The 20,460-nt window shown below is 53.8% G+C and overlaps 1 protein-coding gene across 4 annotated transcripts in view; it reads left to right on the forward strand.

The window, feature by feature from the left end:
- Positions 1-20,242, forward strand: part of SUFU (SUFU negative regulator of hedgehog signaling) — a 125,498-nt gene extending 105,256 nt beyond the window's left edge. For 2 of the 4 annotated variants that reach the window (XM_047073370.1, XM_047073371.1), the window contains exons 11-12: positions 6,777-6,845; positions 18,627-20,242. In XM_047073370.1, the coding sequence (XP_046929326.1) occupies positions 6,777-6,845; positions 18,627-18,734 (177 nt within the window). In that variant the 3' untranslated portion in view covers positions 18,735-20,242. Of the gene's footprint in view, positions 1-6,776; positions 6,846-9,261; positions 12,448-18,626 lie in introns of those variants that run through there. The other 2 variants (XM_047073372.1, XM_047073373.1) reach the window with 1 other exon arrangement.
- Positions 20,243-20,460: the final 218 nt, after the last annotated feature.

The following is a 20,460-nucleotide window of genomic DNA, read 5'->3' on the forward strand; positions in this document are numbered from 1 at the left end:
GGCTCATTAGTGTGGTCCAGCACGGGCCAGCTCACAGGGGAGCTCCTAGGAAGGCTGGCTGGGGCCCCATTCCCCAAGCCTGCACCCTCACTCACCAAGGGGATTCTCAGGCCTAAGGAGCCCTGGGAAACCCTCTGCCCGTACCCCCCACTCTCCATCCGCCAGTCCTCAGCCATGGAGCCAACACCCAAACAGCTCTCCTCCCTGCCCTCAAAGCAGTCAGCACTTTCTGCATCTGACTGCCAGTTCGCCTTCCCCTTTAGGGTCTTGCCACTGTGGTCACAGGCAGCTGCCTAGCTTGTGGGAACCTGGGCTTGTAATTACTTGTGGGCCTCTGGGGCTCCCTCTGGGGTTGGTTGTCTCCCCAGGAGTCTGCAGGACCTCTTGGAGGCCTGGGATTAGGCTCATTACCAAAGAGGGGCCTCTCCACTGGACCAAGAAGGGCCCCAAGCCCGTCTGGAGGGCTGGAGGGAGTTCGCCAACACAGAGAGGACAGCCCCCCGCTGCAGGCATCTCTTGCGCGTGCTCCCAGGATCTGGGGTGTCTCGTTGGCCTCTGTGTGCCAGGCCTGTTAGGGACAGAGGAGCAGGAAGGAGCTGAATGCGGCAGGCCCAAGAACGTGAAGAGCTCTAGACTTCTGTTTTCTTGGCTGCTGCTTGAACTCTCCCTGTTGATCCCAGCTGAATGGGGAGGGGCTGGGATGACTTTCTTACATCAGCCTCAACAGCCTTGGAAGCCCTGCTCCCAGCCTTGGCACCTTGTTCTGGCTACCAGCCCGGGCCTGTTATCTCTTGGGGAAAAGGCATGGCAAAGACACCCCACATGGGGGAAGAGTGACAAAGGAGAGGCTGAGAGGAAAAGGCAGAAGGTGAGGGAATCTGGGCCCTCACTGGAGTGTGCAGAGTGGCCCCACACAGGCCTCCACACCCACCTTCTCCTGGGCCTGCACCTACCCTCTATGCTCCTCCCCTTCCCCCACTCTCCAGCCGCAGGAAAGTCAAGGCCCCAGCCCAGATAAAGGCAGGGCCGTCTGCAACCCCAGGGTGAGCTCAGTGGACACTCCCTGCTTCCTGGAGGAGCTGGAGAGTCAGGAATCCTGCACCAATTCCATAGGCTTCTCAGTTTCCGGAGGTCAACACCTTGACTCCATCTGCCCTACCATCTGCTGTTTTCATCCTCGTGGAGATTGTAAAGCCTGTCAGCCAGCTCCAGAGCTTTTCAGGAGGGTCTCCAGGCCCTGGGGGAGGCCTGCCAGCATCCTCTCTTGCACACCTTCCCCCAGCATTCCACATCCCGGTAGCTTTAACAAGCCTCTCTCCCTTGAGGCTGTCAACATTGGGTTGTTAGTCTTCTGAGCAGGAGCCCAGCCCAGAACTGAGTCGTTCATCTATCCCCAGCCAGGGTTGATCTGAAGGGGGGAGAAGTCAGCCCCAGAGGTCACATGGAGGTCATATCACCAAATATGAGAATATTTTTTTAGGCCCTGCAATGCTTTCTCAGCTGTGTGGTGTCTGATAGCTCACCCAAGTGGAGCCCCCATTCCCAGCCGTTCCTGCCAGCCCTGATGGGAGGCTCCGGCCTCAGGACACGATGCCCAGCTGCTGTTCCGAGTGGGCTCGCCGCTCCAGGCCAAGTTTGGGAATCACTACTGGGCTCTCGTCCTAGCCCAGTGGCTGACTCACCACTGTCCTCTGGACAAGCCCCCGCCTTCTGTCCTCATCCACCCATTTGGACGTTGTGTGGAAGACACTTGGCAGTCCCTGGCCCAGGCCCTGGGCAGCTCCTCTCCCGTGCCTCTACTGTTTCTCCTTCTTCTGGTAAACCTGGCCACAACCTGTTCTCCCTGGAGACGTTTGCCGTCCTGGGACCTCACTGTCCCAGGGTACACCCATCAGGGTTTAAATCCTAGCACTGTGCCTGGGGAGTACAGCACCCTCCCTTTAGGAGAAGACTGTGATGGCCCACTCTGCCCTCACAAGCCGGCAACCAGAGCAGGAGGGCTCTGAGCCTACTCCTGGCCACCAAAGCCAACTTCTCACCACCCACTGAGAACAGGAAATGAGTGTGTGCCACACACACCTCTGCCCCCAAGCCTGGGGGGTCTCCAGGCTGTTTTCCGGCTTTCATCTGGCCTGTTGGAGTCTGGGGAGGGGGGTGGACACAGACCGGACTGCTTCCTCGTCCTGCCTCCTCCTCGGCCATTGTGGGTGCCAGAGCAGCTCCTTGGCAGGCCTTACCCTGTAAACAACACATTTCCGCCTCTGAGAGAAGGAAAGAGAGGGAAGAAGAAAGCCAAACTTGTTGGGAAGCAAGAACAACGTGTCAACACGAAGAGCAAACAGGGCCCCGGACAAAGTGTGGATTGTCGTATCAAGGGGAAGGAGTGGGCATTGTCAACGCTGTTTGCAGACTCAGAAATAGCACCAACCACAGACGTTTGAATCAGATCTGCAGCAGCTGGGCTCCTGTCTGCGGCACAGCAGGGCCTGCCCAGGGCAGGCCCCATGAAAGATCACTTTTTGGGTTCCTTCTGGACCTTGCTGGGGCTTGGGGAATTGGGAGATTATTGACAGCCCTCCCTCATCACCAGCCAGCCAGGTTGTCCTAAGGCACCTGGTGTGAGCACTTGGAGTAAGCTGCCATCTGGATTCCAAGCCCCCTTTCTGACCAACAGTGGGGGTTGGTAGTGGGGAGCAAGGAGCCACTGCTCCCCTCACATCTTGGCCAAATAGAAGGTGTTGAAGCTGCAGCCACCAACTCACCCCTGTTGGTTAAGCCTGCGCCCAAACCCCCTTCCCCTGTGAGCCTGGGTATTTCCCACCCATGATCCCCTGGGGTGCCTCAAAAGTGCAGATGCCTTGGCCTTGCCAGGATATTCCAATACTGAAGGTCTGGATGGCATCTTCATATTTTCAAAAGCTTGCCAGGGGAGTTTGCTGTTCAGATTGGTTGGTGGGAGCTTTCTCCTCTCACCAGAGAGCCTCCTGCCTCCAAGGGCTGGTTATACAGAAACCTAAGCATTTTACGCCCAGCTCATGGGGACTGCACGTGTTACTGAGTGCTGTTGTTATTTTCAGTATTATTACTGTTATTTCTACTGCTCTTTTCTGGGTTAGAGTAAATGTTCCCTTATGTATGCATTCACTAAGCTGGCCTGGAAATTTGCCTTGCTGTTCCCACTTGGAAACCATCTTTGGGCATGGTTCGCCTTGCTTTCCAGTTGGCCAACTCAATTTTTGAGCAGCTGGGTGTCTATGGTACTCAGCCGTCTTGAGCTAATCAGGGTTGTTCTTCTCGAGGAGATATAGGTCTGGCTGGGGTTAGGACGGCTGGTTTTCCAGGCCATCGGTAGAAGCCAAAGTCACCTTTACCTCCCCTTTCAGAGGAGAGAGAGAAGAGTTAGCCGTGAGTAAACAAGGCTTCTAGAATTGAGGTGTTTTCTCCAGACAGGAAAAAGAGTATCCTCTACCACCATGAGGTCAGATCACTGTTCTAAAGTCCAGGAGCCTTGTCTCCTCTCGACACCGGCTCGTCTGCAAAATGGGGGCGATAGTTACCGCCTTTGCGGGACTGCCAGGAGGGTTCCGTGAAACGATACCAGTCAAGCGCTTAGCCCAGTGCCCCGCACATGGAGGAGGCACCACTGCTTCTGCCACTGGTGGTGTTATCATTGCCACTGTCTTCATAACCATCCTGTTTTCATTTGTGGCAGAGCCAGGCAGCTCCACAGGGACCCAGTGAGCTTCAAGAGCCCCAAGCGTAGCATCACAGGCTTTTCCCACAGTTGCATCACAACGGCGAGTCTGTTGCTCATGAGAGCGCCTAGGAGCTGCTCCGTCACAGTTGTCTATCTCCAGTGTCCTGTGGATAAGATCTGTTACCATTCTCAGCTCCAGGTCTGAAATATACAAAGAACAGGGCCTGCTTGTTCAATCCAAGCTTCTAAGGTTTAACTCCCAAAGGAAATTAAATTAGCTGCCTGCAGCTATGACAGTCTGTCGTGTTTCTTTGCAGGGAATGTCACCCTTAATATCATGCAGATCTTACGTATAATTTTCTCTGTTTAATTCTTTTAAAATAATGTGAAGTTTCCAGCAGGAACCAGCAAAGCACCAAAAGTGAAAATTGAGGAGTAACTAGGGTTTGTCCCCTTTTCTGGTCTTGCCATCCCTTCCGCCAGCCGGGTATAAAATGAGTTCACACACAGAGGGTACGCGCTTGGTGGTTGTTCTGCTAAAAGCCACCATAGCGTACCCTCTCTCCACCACCTATTCCAGACCTTTGTCACAGGAACTGGCTTAGGACGGAACTCCACGTTAGTGGGGTTGCCTTTCCCTTTGTCGAAAAATGGCTCTTTGGTGTCTCACTGGGTGGTCCAGTCCTGGTGAACCCTCCCCTCCACCTCAGCCCAGCACTATAGTCCCAGACCTATTTACCTTTCTGGCAGAAAGTCCCTCCCTCCAGATTATTTGTGGCTTAGAAATCAGCCCGGCCTGGCCCAGACTGGAGCCATTGTAATGTAATTGGGTTTTAGGTATGCTCGTGTTTGTGCTAGCATTTGCAGAGATGGCAGCAAGCCCCGGAAATGCCAAAACCATGAATGTGACTTTTGTACTCCTCCCGCAGACTGGCGATAACTGGTAGGGAAACTCTGGACTTTGAGAGGGGGGGACCCTGGGATAATGGAGGGGCATGGGCCCTGGCAGTGGGAAGACTGAGGTGTGATTAGGAAAGAGTCCCTGGAGTCTGGGAGTGCTCAAGGTGCACTTGGAAGAAGAATGTGGGTGGGAGGCCCCCCCCCCCCCAGTGGGCATTTCTCTCCACTGACTTTGCCTGTTTAAATCTGGTCTCTGCCCTCACCTGAGGCCTGAGCTCCTCAAACAGAAGAAAAAAAAAATTCGGTGAGATGGGAGCCAACGGTCAGAGCCGGTTTGCTGCTGACTGTGGGCTTGCAGCCTGGGAGGATGTCCTTTGGCTCCCTGTCAACCAGGAGAGGGTGCATGTCCAGGTAGAGTGTAGACTGCTTTCATGCCTATGTCTCTGGGGCTCCGCCCAGGGCCAGGCCTAGCAGAGGCACCCAGGGAATGCTGTGGGATTGAACAGATTGATGGGCAGATGAGTGGAAGAATGAATAAATGTGTAAATGTTGTGGGGGAAAGAGCAGTACTTCGGGGATGACTTTAGAGTCCAGACACGACTGGGATATGGTCTTAGCTCAGCCACGCACAAGCCACGTGACATTGGGCAAATTACATAACCTGTCTGTGCCTCAGTTTCCTCATCTGTGAGGAGACTGAAGGAGATAAGATACACTGAGCAGTCAACACAGTGCCTGGTACAGAGGTGGTTTGCTCCCTCGGAGTCATTTTCTCATTCCTCGCTCCCACCTCCATGCCATCAACTTCCTTCCTCTGGAGCCCTCCGTCCTCTGTGGTCCCCAGCAACCCTGCTTGCTGCTCTCCCACACTGCTCTGACATTTTACTTCATCTCACAAGCTGACTGTGTTCCAAATATTGAAACTTCTCTTCTTCCCAGAGTGGACAACTCCCAGGGGAAACCTGAAGGGTATTTTCTCAAGTTCTCGATCCCCATCCTTCTAAAGGGGCTTCCCTCAGAAGAGTCACTCACCTTGGTCTTCACCCCATTGTCCTTCTTCCTCTGTGCCTCACCCAAGGTGTTCAGAGTTTGCTGGAGGAGGCAGAACAGAGGCAGGTGGACCCACAGCCTGGAGGGTAGGGAAGGGTCAGGTGTGGAGACCAGGAGGCTCCTGGACCAGCACAGGAAGGAAAAGGGTGGAGGAGAGAGTCAGGTTGGGAAGAGGAAAGACATCCTCAGCCTGGGCCCATTGTGGTGCAGGCCTGGTGTGAGCTTGGCCTAGCTCTGCAGAGCCAGCCTGAGCCAGTTGGGGAAATGGCCCACCAGCTTGAAGAAGGCCTGTGAGGGTAGTGGTTGTGGCAGCTGAGTAGTGGGGCGAGGCTGTCCTGAACATCAAAGCATGAAGTGACAAGGCATCAGACTAGAGCAGTGAAGTGGGACAGCTGGGAGGTGACTTGGAGGAGAGGTTTCTCAAAGGAAGCTTTGGAGAGCTCAGTGGCTGAGTGAGCCCAGCAGGGCAGGGGTTTGGGAGCTTCCAGCTTGAGATGTGGATACTGCGGAGGGAAACGGGTTGAGAGCCCCTTTCCCATCTGTAAAATGAGAGAGATTGGTGCACAATCTGCAAATTCTCCGGCTCACACATTCTTGGATGTACCTTCTGGGGCATTTCTAGATTCCAGACGAGGCTTGTATTCCAAATCCAAACAGATTCCTTTTGTCCTACCAAGTGGGGGGTAAAGAGGAACATGTGAGCCCAGTTGGGCATGGAGGATGGTTGGCAATCTCTGTTCCCCAGCCATCAGCTTTTCTGTTTCCCCTCTGCTGCACTACCGTGTGCAGGGGCCCCGAACTGCCAAACAGGCTCTTTTCCTGCCCATTCCTTTGTCCCTTCTGGGGACCGGCAGTACCATTCTCCCACGTACCCACACCTTGCTTCCCCGTTGTCCTGCGACAGCCCTCCTTCACTGTCCTCCTCCCTCTGATATGGCAGGCTGGTGGGAGTTGGGGGGAAATGACAGTCAGGGATAGGCTTCCAGCACTTCCCTCTGTCCCTAGAACAGATCCACCACGGGCTCATATCTCCTCCATGGCCAGAAGAAAGATCCACAGCTTGGCAGTTGGCAAAAAGACCATATATTAAGAAATAATAATAAAAGCCTGTCTTGTGCCTTCTTCCCAGATTCTGTTGACTGAAGAGTTTGTAGAGAAAATGTTGGAGGACTTAGAAGATTTGACTTCTCCAGAGGAAGTAAGCCTGTTTGATTCTCTCTAACAGCGGCTTCCAGTCTCCAGGAGCCTGTGTGTGTCTTTCCGTCTGTCTGTCTCCAAGGTGTGGGGATAGGCTGGAAAGGAGACCCTGGAGATGTTAAAAGGCTTTATTTCTGTCTTCCCACCACCCCCTGCCCCACCCCAGCTGCCATAAGGACACCCAGCAAATTGTCCAAATTGGTGGCTCCGAGAACCTCATTGAAGAGGCAGCCAGGGCCTTTGGGCTAGTGGTTCTCCTCAGCCCCTGCTGTTCCCTGGCAGGTTCTGAACAGAAAGCCCACGCCTGCTGCCAGAGAACATTCCACTGGGGAGTCCTGGTGGGCAGTAAGGGACTTCTGCTCTCGCCTCAGGCCACCCAGGAGCCAGCCTCCTTCCTTCTCCAGCCATGAGCTCTCCCTTCTTGGTCTGCCTCTTCCAGCAGGAGGAGCTGGCAGGCCAGGTGGGGGCTTGTGCCTTCCCTGGCTACTCATCTGGGGTACATGAATGGAGCCCATAATCCCCTTTGTTTTTCTTCCTTGTTCCTGGCATCCTCATTTGCAGGGACTTACCTCATCCTGGAAAGTCCCGTCCCCTCCCCCGGCCTCCTACTAAGCTGCACCCCAGTGGGATCTGAGCCTTCCTGGCCTCAATGCCCCATAGGTTAGTGGAACATTAGCAACCTAGCCAGGCCTCTGGAGGGCCCTCCTCTGCCTATGCGAGAGACAGACAGATGCTTCTATTGGCCTTTCTGCCGGGAAGTGTGTTTGGGGGAGAACTCCTTCACCTCCCAGCAGCCAGGCTTTCAAGCCAGAGGGAGGCCATGCAGGGGCTGGATTTCAGCCAGGGCTGGAGTTTACAGCTGCCAGGGCTCCCAGGGCCGTATCAGCCAGGACATGGTGGCCTCTGATGTCCACCAGGTGGAGGAGAGAACACAGGGTGAGACTGTCCTATCCAGGTCCCCAGGTGGACAGGAACTCCTCAGAACCTGAGGTCACCTCTGCCCTCTGGGATGTGGCTTGATAAATTAACTCATTTATACATTCCAAAGTCACCAAGCACCCAGTCTGTGCCAGCCAATCAACCCCCACAAGTCACCGGTCCCTGAGGCCTGGCTCCTATTCACTCAGACCAGAGCCAGCTGCCCAGAAGTGCTTCCGGAGAGGCCGTGTCGCACTAGGATGGCACCGTGCCAGACTGCTGCTTTGAGCTTGGGTGTTGAAGGGGTAGGAGGGGGACAGTCCAGGCAGGAGGGACAGGAGCCAGGGGGAGCTTAGGAAAGTAGGTCACTAAAAATGACTTTTTTTTTTTTTTTTTTTTTTTGCTTCTCTGTCCAGAGGCTGTCCCCACATCCTGCCCCACTCTCCACTCACTTTGGTCCTGGCTTGGACAAGTCCCCCATCAGAGGGAAGGAGAGGGGGCCAGCCAGGAAATATTAGGCCCATCCACTTCCAGCCCCAGCTCTAGGCAGGCTGAGGGCCCTATTCCCACCTTTCCAGGCTGGGCTGACTTCTCACCTAGCCCTGGGACAGTAGGAGACATAAACAGCAGACCCAGTTTCCAAGTCAGTGAGCATCTAGTGAGCACCAGCTGTGTACCAGACCACATGCAAGGTCCTGGAGAGGGAATAAGATGTATCAGCCTCTTTCCCCTACCCCAAACAGAAGCCGGAGAAACAAAACTGTAAGCAAATCCGTGATTCCTGGGCTGGGGTAGGAAGAACTTGGACTCTCTTTGGCTTCCGCTGGCACCATGCTCAGGCTGGTAACCCTGGGTAACAGATGAGCTTGAATCAAGGAGAGCAGGATGGGGATGCACCAGGCCCAAGAAATCACCTCCAGCCACCCTTGTCCTGCTCCCCTGCTCCCACTGAGGCCAAGCCAGGGCCTCCTTCCCTTTGGACCCTTTGGCCAAGGCCACAGAGGGCAGGTTCCAGGGTCCTTCTGCACCAGCCTCTGGAAGAGAAGCCATGGCAGGGACAGGACCACAAAGTTCCAGACCTCAAGCCACTTCCCTGTATCATCTGCACCCTCCCCCTGCCCCCCATCCCCCCAGCCCCAGGGCCTCAGGGAGCAGATTCCTTACATGCTTGTGGCCGGAGGCAGAACCAAGGAAGTGAGCTGGAGGGAGGTCAGCACAGTCAAGAAAGAGTTAGAAAACATGCCTCCTCCAACCCCAGTTAATTATTGGCAGGGCAAGGGGAAAGAAGGGGTCACCGAACTCCAGCAGCTTGACCCCAGCCACCCACCTTGGAATAGCATCTGCAGTTGAAGCCAGGCAACCAGTGGCCTCTCTTGCCCCCAGCACCTGGGGGACAGAGCATGGGTGAGGGCCCTGGCCTCTCTTTAGGCAGCCTGGAAAGAAGGCAGTAAGTTCTGCTAACTGTGTGCACTCTGGCTCTGTGCTTGCTCCCTCCACAGTTCAAACTTCCCAAAGAGTACAGCTGGCCTGAAAAGAAGCTGAAAGTCTCCATTCTGCCCGACGTGGTGTTCGATAGTCCACTGCACTAGCCTGGGCTGGGCCCTGCAGGGGCCAAGGGAGAGCCCAGCTGCTCCCCGGTGACTTCCAGTATAACAACTGCGTAAAAGAGATTCCCACAAATAAAAGGACAAGTGTGAGGATGACTGCGCAGCCACCGCACCCCTGCCTCACCTGCAGCTCAGGGGCCTCACCCCCCAGCCAGCCAAGCCCCCTGGGCTGGGAGCCGGCAAATGCAAACCTTCCCCTCCAGCTGCTGCCACAGGCTGTGGTTTGAGATTTGACTCTGGACCTTCGATGTGCCCTTAGGTGGAGACAGGCCTCATCCTCACCTATCCCCTGCCACGCAGTCCAGCACGAGGGAATGGAGTGGCCGCGTGTGTGCCCTGCCCAGTTCAGCTCTGGGAAGCCTTTGGTAGGCAAGCTCTTCTGGCCACGGAACAGCTCCTCCAGCCATGTTTGCTTTTCTTCCTCCTTATTTTATTTTGTAGAAACCGGATGGTATTTTATTGGTCTTCAAAGATGTCCAGAAGCCGTGTATATAATGTTTTTTAAACAGAACTTTATTCCCAGATGAACTTTCTCATTCTCTAGGACAGGGGCCTAGGGCCGTCTCGCCCTCCCTGAGCCACCACCAGAGAAGGTGCCGGTGTCCGCCTGCCAGCCCAGGGCCTGGTGGAGCCTGGGGCAGGGGGAGAGCTGACTTACGCCCCCATGCAGCCTTCAGCCGAGTTTCGCTGAGGCCAGGAGGACGTGCTGCTTGTTCTCAAGTGGACTAGGCCCCTGGCAGAGTTCAAGGACCACCAGGGTCTCAGAGACTTGGTAGCCCTGGCCCCATCTTCCGGGCCTTGTCCACCCAGCCAGGCTTGCCTGAGAGGGTGAGGCCCAGCACTGCGTAGACCATCCCCACCTGCCCCTCAGGGCCTAGGTCTCCAGCTCTTTGACCAGTCCGGTCCCATTTCCTCATCCCCTGGGCCTCCCAGCCTCCAGGCTGCAGGACTCTGGCATATTAAAAATGGAAAAAATCAACTTCTCAACATGTCCTTCACTTTGATTTTGCAAACACCGCACTCTGCCGCCCTCCTCCTCCCTGCATCCATTCTTTTCTCGTCTTTCCTTCCCCATTTCCTTCCCTGGGCCTCTTTCCCCGCATCCTGGCCTCTCATTGTCTCTTGCCCCCCTACTGCAGATCTCATGGTCTTCCTCCCAGAAACAGACCAATCTCTGGCCCGTGGGTTTAGGGTTCCTCTTGGGTTATCTCCCACTTCTGACCTGGAACCAACAAGCCCCTTTCTTGCCCTCTTACCTCCCACTCTAGGGACTGCTATTTCAAGATCACCCGTCAGGCCTTTCCAAAGCAAACTCCTTTTGTCGGGGACCTAATAGGACCACACACCGCCCCATCTGCACTGCCATACACACATGGGCACCACCATAGTGCTACAGGAGGCCCATGGGGGGCAGGACCCCTCTGATGAGAGATTCAGCCAACGAGCTGCCTCTAGGGGTCATGAGGGCAGTGGCCAGGCCCTCCAGGGAGCAAGATCTGGACCTCCAAGGGACCACTGGGGCCTGGCTGCTTCTCTGCACATACCCTCAGGGCTACTCAGTTAACTCCATCAGACTCAGAGCTTCAAGGTGGATCAGCCTGGAGTACTGGGAAAGACAGGCTCCAGGCCTCCACCAATGAAGAGGAAGCTCCTTTGGACCTGATGTTGGCAGTAGCTGTGCCTTCTGCTCCAAGGACTTTTCCAAAAGGACATTTTTTCTGGCCTTCGCGCACCATAGAATCACTGCCTTTGAAGCTCTTGTCATCTGATGTTTCATGGCCAGAGAGGTGCCCTTAGCTTGTCTCCTTTCCTTGCCACCCTGACCTTGCCTCTCCACAAATTCTTTCCTTCTGGGGACCTGCCTCTTCCTGTCTGGTTTGGCTGATGGGGAGGAGGGTATTTTCTGGACTAAGCTTTGTCATCAGTATGGGAGGCAGGCGGGAAGCAGGTGAGCTCTGAGACAATGAGCGTGAAGCCTGTGGCCCCTTCCTGCCTCGTGATGTCAGGAACCTCCAAGGTCCGGCTGAGGCCAGGTGTCCATCTCCTTTCCCTACAGTGCATTGGCTCTGGTGGAGTAGCAGAGCATACACCATCTCTGACCTGGCCTTCCAGAGGTTTCTCTGGGAGGGGGACTCTCTACTGAGCTTCTGGCTGGGGAGAAGGGACCCTCACTGAGGACCAAGTGAGGCCGACCGTGTAGCATGCCCAGCATAGCACCTGGCATATGGTGGGTACTCATTAAATGCCTCTTTCCCTCCCTGCAGCTCTTTGGGAGCCCTGACATAGTGAGTTGGGGAGGTAAGAAGCCTCCCTCCCTAAATCTGCACCTTTCAGAGGCTTCCTTGTGGCTTGCCCAGTCCCTCCTTCCAGGTCCCTGTGGCTAAAGCTTCTGAGAGGAAGGGGCTCCCCCATGCAGTTGGACTTCCACGTACATATGGTACACTCTGGAACTTCTCAGGTCCAGTGTGGGCTACAAGAGGACCACAGGCCCAGCTGTCATTCTGACGGGTAGAGCAGCTCATGCAAGGTCTCAGGTCTGGCCAGGGAGCTGGGTGCCTCTTCCTGCCCTTCTCTTCCTCTTCCAAAGGCAAGCCTTCAGGGCAGGAACCAGGAAGCCTTGGGGAGAATCTAAAGGGCTAGAGCATTTTAAAAAATAAACACAGGGTCTTGGGACTGGGTTTTGAGATTGAGTTGAGAGCAGGGAAAAAACCCTGAAGGTTGGTGCCCCTATGGGGCAGACCAGTAGAGAACTCCCTTGACTGTATTTTTTTATCTGGTTGTCTTTCCTCTCTGGCTTCCAGGTCCTCTATGCCAGGGGAGGTACCTGGGTCCCTGTTAGAAGACAGGAGCCCTGTAGGGAGAACCCTCCTTTTGTATAAGTACCTGAATGCTGCAGTGAGCAGACTTTTGTAAAATTTTATATTAGTTTCTAATGTCAATTGTGACTCGGTTCCTGGGGGCTGCAGCCAGCTTGGGACTTTTGTAAGAATTTTTGGGTGACTCACTTAGATGTCGTTTCCTTCTTGCTCCCTCTTCCTCTGTGTAATCTAAGTGCATTAAACATATTTGCAGAAGTGCCTGGATCTTGTGCTCCTTTCTGGATGCCTGGAGTAGGGGAGCGGAAAGCCTGGGGCCCTGGTAGAGGGGGTGGGTTGGACGCAGCCACTTAGAAGAAGCCAGGATGGGGGAAGGCCCCAGAAGACTGTTGTCGGGAGCGGTGGGGGTGCCAAGGAGCAGGATCACGCAGCTGGTGACTCTTCAGTCATGCAGAAATGACTTTGCAGGGACAGGCTCCTTTTCACTGGTCTTGAATTCCTCTAAGGTCGTGGGGGTAGGTGCAAGGCACAGGTCTGGGAAGATGAGTGGGTGGGTCAAGACCCTCTTTATTCCCCTTCTGCCCTCCTCTCACCAAAAAGCCCTTTCCCCTTGGGAAGGTGGGCCTTCCTTACCTCCCATTTTAGAGTCCTCGTGTCCCTTCCAGCGAGGGCCAGGAGACAGCCACTCCCCTAACCATCTAAGTTCAGCCTCCTAACCCACTGCCTGATAGCAGTTTGGAGGGGCAGCCTCAGAGCCGTCACACCCACTGGGCGACACGGAAGCCAGCCTTCCCTTCCTGTGGCCTGGGTGAGGAGGTGATGGATCCTCCTTCTGTGGATTGCCCGGCTCCTGTTTCTTCGGGGCCTGGCATGGAAAACAGAGCCCAGTGCCCGTGGGGAGAAGACAACAGCTTGGGACCTCAGAGGCAGGAAGGAGAGGATCCACACCCAGACAGGGTACCCAGAACCTGCAGGACTGCTCTGGGCCTTCACGTGTCCTTTCCCTTCCTGCTAGGCCTAGCTCTCTGGGAGAACAGCAGGGCCTTTTTTCTGGTCCTCAGGATGGAGCCGTAGCACCCAGAGGCTTCTGCTGGAGCTACTGGCAGAAGTCCTGGGGGGATCACGAGAAGGGAGGGGGCAAGGGGTGTCATTTCTTATGAAGGGACTCCCTGTCCTCTTTGAGAACCAGTCGTACCTAGGGGACTTTCCCCAAGCCGAGGTCAGTACTCCTTCCCTGTGAACTCCTACTGAACCGTGGCTGGCCCCTGGAACAGTGGGGCAGGTCCTGTCTGGGGCCCTCAGTCACTCTGGCAGTCAGAGCAAGGGAGCTGGGAGGGTCTGGAGCCAGGCTGACGAGCGCAGGGCGGCCCAGGCCACACCCCTTCCCCTTTTCTTTTCTCCTTGGAGGTTGGGGGGTGATTATCTAATCTTCCTCATCTGACCAACCTAGAAGGACCCAGGGCCAGAGAGTTCCTGCCCCAGAGAGTACAGAATTGCAAGATTCTGTGTTTAGGTAGTTCCAGGAGACAGGACTAGGCTGTGGTTATTTCTGGAAAGAGGCTCCTGTGCCTGTATCAGAGACCCCACCCTAGATTTAGGGAGGGGAGAAATCTGCCATGTGTTATGTAATGTAGCCTCCAAAAGACCTGTACATTCCTCCAGGTGTCGCTCTGCCCCATCTGGGGGGCAGGGGGTGGGATGGGGTTCAGGGGCCCTGGGTTGTGGGGAACCCACAGGCTCCAGAGCCATGGGGCTAGGGAGCCTAGGAGATTTGCCAAACTAGCCTGACCAGAAGGAGAATGCAAGCTGGAAGTGACTCAACGCAGCCTGCCAGGCACTGAGGCAGCTACAGGTTGCAGCCCAGAGGAGGTGGGGAGACCAGGGTGGGGGTGAGGGATTGAGGCGCAGGGCAGGAAAAGGGAGAGATCTGTCCCAATACAGCAGCGGGGAGGCTGGGGGCGGGGGAGGGGGGGGGAGGGGGGAGGGCAGGGCAGGTCAGGATGTGGTTTGGGAAGGGCAACCATCTCCAGGCCCCTTCCTTGGGGGTACCATGGGACAGTCCCTTTCTCTCCTCCTTACTTCCAGAAGTCTTTGGGAGAGAGCTAAGGACAGGATGGGGGAGGGGGCAAGATGCCTGCTGGTGGGAGTCCATGGTCTGTGTTCGTTCACTCATTCTTTGAACAAATGCATGCTAGGCCCTCTGCTATACTCTGGGAGACTGGACACAGGCCCAGCCTTAAAGAGTATGTAGTGCAGTGGGGAAAACAGGGAAACAATTGCAAGGAAGAGCCACAAAAGAGAAAGGCTTTCTGTCCTACACCAGCTCCACCACTTATTGTCAGTATGACTTTAGGTTTTTCATCTGCAAATGGATATTCACTTCACAGAGCTTTTGCAAGGATTATATGAGACAATACACATGAGACCCCTGGCACATAGTAATTGCTCGATTAGCGTTAACCATTTATTAAAGGGCTATGCTAGGGTACAGACATAGGAAAGGTACCCAACCCGATCTGGGGAGATTAAAAAAGGCTTCCAGAAAGAGGTGACATCTAAGTCAAAACCTGAAGGATACTTAAGAATGAAGAGGGGTCTTTACTTTCAAAAGCCCTCCAGGCAGATGGAACAAGGACAAAGGCCCCCCAACTCTTCTTGGGATCGGTAGAGTTCAAATTGCTTTAGGTTTAAGGCATCAAGCTTTCATTTGAAAGCCATTCCCTTGCCTGTTGGATGGAGAACATTTTGAAAGACAGCAAGATTAGAGGTAAGGCCGAGGCAGGCCCGGATTAAGGGAGAAGCAGTAGGGATGGAGAGAATGGAACTCATTCATTGATTCAACAAATATTTACCGAGCACCTACTATGTGATAGGTCCCATTCTAGGCACCAGAGATACATCATTAAAAGAAAATTCCTCCTGGGGTGCCTGGCTGGCTCAGGTGGAGGAACATGGCACTCTTGATCTCAGGGTCGTGAGTTTGAGCTCCACAATGGGTATAGAGATTACTAAATAAATAAATAAATAAATAAATAAATAAATAAAAGTTTAAAAAAATTTTTCTCCTTTCACAGATCTTATATTTTAGTGTTGGGAGGTAGATAATATTTGTTTAAAATAGAGTACAGGGGGGTGCCTGGGTGGCTCAGTTGGTTAAGTGTCTGACTTTGGCTCGGGTCATGATCTCGTGGTTCTTGAGTTCAAGCCCTGCATCAGGCTCTGTGCTGACCGCTCGGAGCCTGGAGCCTGCTTTGGATTCTGTGACTCCCTCTCTCTCTGCCCATCCGCTACTCACTCTCTGTCTCTCAAAAAGTAAATAAACGTTAAAAAAAGTTTTTGAAAAATAGAATACAGAGTACATGGGTATATGCGCTCTGGACAAAAAATAAAGCAGAGGAGGAGAGATGGTGAGGGTTGGGGTGGAGTGTGTTTTTAAATACAGAGGTCAAGGAAGGCCTCGCTGCATAGGTGACATTTGAGCAAACAATCTCAATGATAGGAAGAAGCGTGCAATAGGGACATCTGGAGGAAGCATGGTCCAGGCAAAGTAAAGGGCAACTGCAAAGATCCCAGGGGTAGGGGGAGACACACCAGGTTTACTTAAGGAACAGAAAAGGAAGCCAGTGTGGCTAGAGCAGAATGAGAGGAGAGGAATAACGGGAGATTACTTATACAGATGGCAGATTGTGTAGGACCTTGCAGGCAATTATAAAACGTTGACTTTTACTCTGGTTGAAGTGGGAAGCCATTGGGAGATTTTGAGCAGTGGAGTGACACAATCTAACACATTTTTAAAAGATTTCTCTGGCTACTGTGTTGAGAACTGACTCCAGAAGGTAAAGGCAGAAGCAGAGAAACCAGTCAGGATCTAGGAAATAATCCAGGCTAGAGATTATGGTGAACTAATGGAGATGTGAAAAAGTAGTCGAGATTTGCTGAAGGTTTAGCTATGGAATGTTCACCGAGAAGTGGAAGATGGCAGTGGGAGAGGGGCGAGTGGGGGGAAGTGTGCAGAAATTAGTACAATTTAGGACATGATGACTGAGATATTCATTGTACCTCCAAGTGAAGATGTCAAGTAGGCAACTAGTATACAAGTGGATAATCTGAAAGATATTTAACAAACCTATAACACCTGATGACTGATTGAATGGATAAGGGAGGTGAAAGACAGGGAGATATTAAGGTAGCCTCCCTGATCCTTGGCTTGGTGATTAAGTGGCTGACAGGTCCACTGACTGAGATGGGGGACGCAGTGGAGGAGAACAGGCTGGAATGTGAAGAAGATGATGAGTTTAGTTTCCAATACATTGAATTCAAAGTGCCCGTGGGACATCTGGTTGGCTACCTGATCGGCAATCAGGAGGGTGAATGTGTGGGCTGAAGATACTGACTGGGGAGTCACCACTAGACAGAAATAAAGCTTTAGGAGCCAAAGGCTCCAGGTAGCCAGTGTCGATTATTAGCAAGAGACTAGGTTGGAGGGCAGGACGCTACGGACTGTCAACTTTTATGAGATGGAAACTGGAGAAGTCTGTGGTTAGAAAGATAAGAAGAAAATCAGAAGAAGAGTGTGATGTCTTACAAGTTAAGGGGAGCAGTCTAGAAAGGTAAGGAATGCAAGGAATCCTTATCCTGGAGGGCATTGGTGAGGAAGACAGAGAAGGACCCTCTAGCTGCTCTAAGATAGACCTTGTTTTTTCTCCTCACCATCTTTAGAACATGGAATTAAGAATTAGGACTTCGGGGCGCCTGGGTGGCTCAGTCGGTTGAGCGGCCGACTTCGGCTCAGGTCATGATCTCGCACTCCGTGAGTTCGAGCCCTGCGTGGGGCTCTGTGCTGACAGCTCGGAGCCTGGAGCCTGTTTCGGATTCTGTGTCTCCCTCTCTCTGACCCTCCCCCATTCATGCTCTGTCTCTCTCTGTCTCAAAAATAAATAAATGTTAAAAAAAATAATTAAAAAAAAAGAAAAAAAAAAGAATTAGGACTTGGAAGCCATTTTCTCCTTGTTTGTTCATTCAGACATGCAAGCATTCATTTATTCATCCATTCAGGATAAGATTTCCCATGTGAGGGGATGCCAAGTGCTGAAGACAGAGGCTCTGTCCATAAAGGGACTACATTACCACCCCACCCCCATCAGGAATAAAGAGATGGAGGTCCTAGAGCAGAGAGGCTCCCTGGTTTTATGGAAGGATCAGTGACCCATGGGTTATACTGAATTGGATTTGAATCTCAGTTCTACCATTTAGAACGTTAATTGCTGATGACTCCAAAATCTATAATCTCAGGACAAACCTTCCCCTTGAGTCTGTCATCCCAACATTTCCACTAGGATATCTGAGCCAACTCAAATTCAACTTAGAGCTAATTATCTTCAATTCTCTTCTTCTTGGTAAATGACACGACCATCCAGCCTCTTGCTGAAGCCCAAATCCTGACAATCATTTAAAAACATTTTGGGGGTCAGTGCCTGGATGGCTCAGTCAGTTAAGTGACCTGAGTCTTGATTTTGGCTCAGGTCATGATCTCATGGTTCCTGAGTTTGAGCCCCACATGGGGCTCTGCACTGACAGTGTGGAACCTGCTGGAGATTCTCCCTCTTTCTCTGCCCCTCCCCTGCTCACACTCTGTCTCTCTCAAAATAAATAAAAACTTAAAAAAAAAAAAAGACAGAAGTTTGTAAGGATATACTATATACAGTGAAAAGCACATCTCGATCCCATTCTTATCCCATTTCTGGGTGGGACTCAACCCCCCAGCACGGACTCAACCCCCCCATATCTAACCCATATGTAGTCCTGTTGGCACTGCTTCCAAAATATATCCCAAATCTGATGCTTCTTATAACTAGCTTCAAGTCTAAACTTCTTACCGTGACCTATCAGGCCCTGTGTGTTCTGGCCGTGACTGTCTTCTCTCTCACCACAAAGCCTCCTTTCTGCCCTGGAACATGCCTAATCTATTGCTTTCCCATTTGTTTCTCCTTCTGACTGAAGCACTCTTTCCTCAGGTTGTCATTGGCCTGACTCCTCCTGAACATTCAGGTCTTGGCTCAGATGTCGCTTTTCCAGAGAGGTCTGTGTGAGCCCCTTAAGCTCTATCACAGAAATTCTTACATATTTAGTATTTTTTGTGTATATATGTATGTATGTATATGTTTTCCAGGGAATCCCCTAAAAAATGTCCGGCACTTAAAGGCTTTTGTTAAATATTTGTTAACTGACCAATGGACCTCCAGCAGACTACTTCTAAGCCTCCGTTCCCTTATTAATAGAAGGGGGATTATAATGCCTATTTTGCTTGGTAGTTTTAAGCGTCAGAAATGTGGGGGAAAGTTAAGGACATCAGGAAACTGCCCCACAGAGAACCTTGGCAGTTCCTTGCTCAGTTCCCTCAGACAGAAGGTGCAGACTTATAAACCCTCCTTTTCCTCCCAGGTAAAAACAGCTGTGGGTGAAAAGGCCCAGGAAGAAGCGGTCCCACTACGCAGCGGCACCATCGCCCTTTTAAGAAGCGCGGAACTCTCCTCCCACCCTAGTGTTTAATGTACCGAAGTAAGTGCTAGTCACGTGAGGCTCTGGGGGCTGCCCCGCCTTGAAGAGGCGGAGCCCCAGCTTGGAGACCAATAGTAGGAGCAGCCTCCGGAACAGCCCCAACTCCAGACAGGGAAAAGGGGAGGAGCCGGGAGCCACAGCAGCCGTAACAGCACTTCCGGACAATATGCTCCGCCTTCATCCTCCTCCCCTCTCCGTCGGTCTGGGTCTCCAGTGCCGGGTGGGCAGAACCAGCGGGTGCCGATTAAAGGCGCCGCCGTAGCGCTGCCGCTTTCTCCTCGCGTCCCCCTCCCGGTCTCCCCGCCCCCTTCCCGTGTAGCGGGACCGGCCTTGATGTAGGGACACCACCCTCCGCCTGTCTCCGCTGTAGCTCGAGAGTCCGGCTCACTGCAGCCCCCTGCCCGCCGGCATCCCCACCCTGCCGGCCGCACTCTGCTCCGAGCCCATTGTATCCCCTCGCCCCCGGCTGCAGACTCCGAGGCCAGGCCGTGGCGGGAAGATCGGGGACCCCTGTGCGCCCCTCCAGCGGTCCCACGAGCCGGGCCCCTCCCCCGCCCGCCCTCTTTGCAACGGCGAGGTAGCGGCGAGGGCGCCCTTCCCTCGGTGCAGAGGCGGAGGGGGCCAACAGGCGGGCAGCAGGGACTCAACCCCCCCCATCCCCAGCGGCGCCCCCCCAACGTCCCCTTCCCCGGGGAAGGAGAGCCGGAGCCCTAGAGAGCAGAGGCAGGAAAAGAACTGCCCGGCGCGCAGTTCGTTTTTATTATCGAGATTATTATTAAAAGGGGGCGGGGAGCGCAGGATGCGGGGGAGGGGGCTAGAGACGCAGCTATTTTTATTAAACAGATTATTTCTGAAATAATAATAATACGCGCAAGATGGCTGAAGGTGGCCCTGATGAGACTGTTGGGTTTTTTTTTCTTTTTTTTTTTTTTTTTTTTTTTTTGATCTGAGGATAAAGCTCTGAGGCGACTGCCGCTGCGGAGACCCTGCCCGAAGTGCCCTCCCCTCAGTTGTGAAGCTTCGGGCGGACAAACGGACCCACAGACCGAGCGACTGGCGTGGGCCCGCCCCGGACGCGTCGCCTGGGCAGCAGCCGGGGGCCGCCGGCGCTCGCCTTTCTGCCGACTTCTTCCAATTCTAATCTTTTTTTATTTTTTGGAAAGGACCGGGGTGGGTGGAGCAGAGGTGGAGAGAAATCGGGACTTGGCATTTTCTCCTCTCTCTCTCCTAATTTGAGGGAGGCCGCCAGCCCTCCCCTTAAAAAAAAAAAAAAATCCCACCGAGAGAGAAGAGAGAGAGAGATAGAGAAAGCCCGCTGCAGGACCCTCGAGCGAGCGCGCCCGGACCCCCGGCCACCGCGGCTGCCGCCAGGAGCCCAAGATGGCTGGGCTCTGAGGGAGGCAGCCTGGCCCGGCTGGCTCGGCCCGGCCCCGCCGCCGCAGGCTGGCTCCGACCGCAGCCCCGAGCCTTCCAGGCCGGAGCAGAGGCCGAGAAGAAAAGAAAGTGGGGGGGAGGGGGGCCGGGGTGGCGAAGGGGGAGGGCCGGGGCGGGGGGGAGGGGAGGGCCGGGAGCCGAGCCTCCTGTTCATTAGCAGTTGAGAAAAATTCCTTTCTAGTTTGATCAATCCTTGTTTTCCTCGGCAGAGCCGAGGCGCCCGCCCAGCGCGGAGACCGAGAGCGGGGTCTTTCTGCGGCGGGGGCGCCGGGCGCCGGGCCTC

This window comes from Lynx rufus, unplaced genomic scaffold, assembly GCF_022079265.1.
Source record: "Lynx rufus isolate CCGP_SWC_20201006 ecotype Redwood Valley unplaced genomic scaffold, mLynRuf1.p SCAF_11, whole genome shotgun sequence".
Taxonomy (NCBI): domain Eukaryota; kingdom Metazoa; phylum Chordata; class Mammalia; order Carnivora; family Felidae; genus Lynx; species Lynx rufus.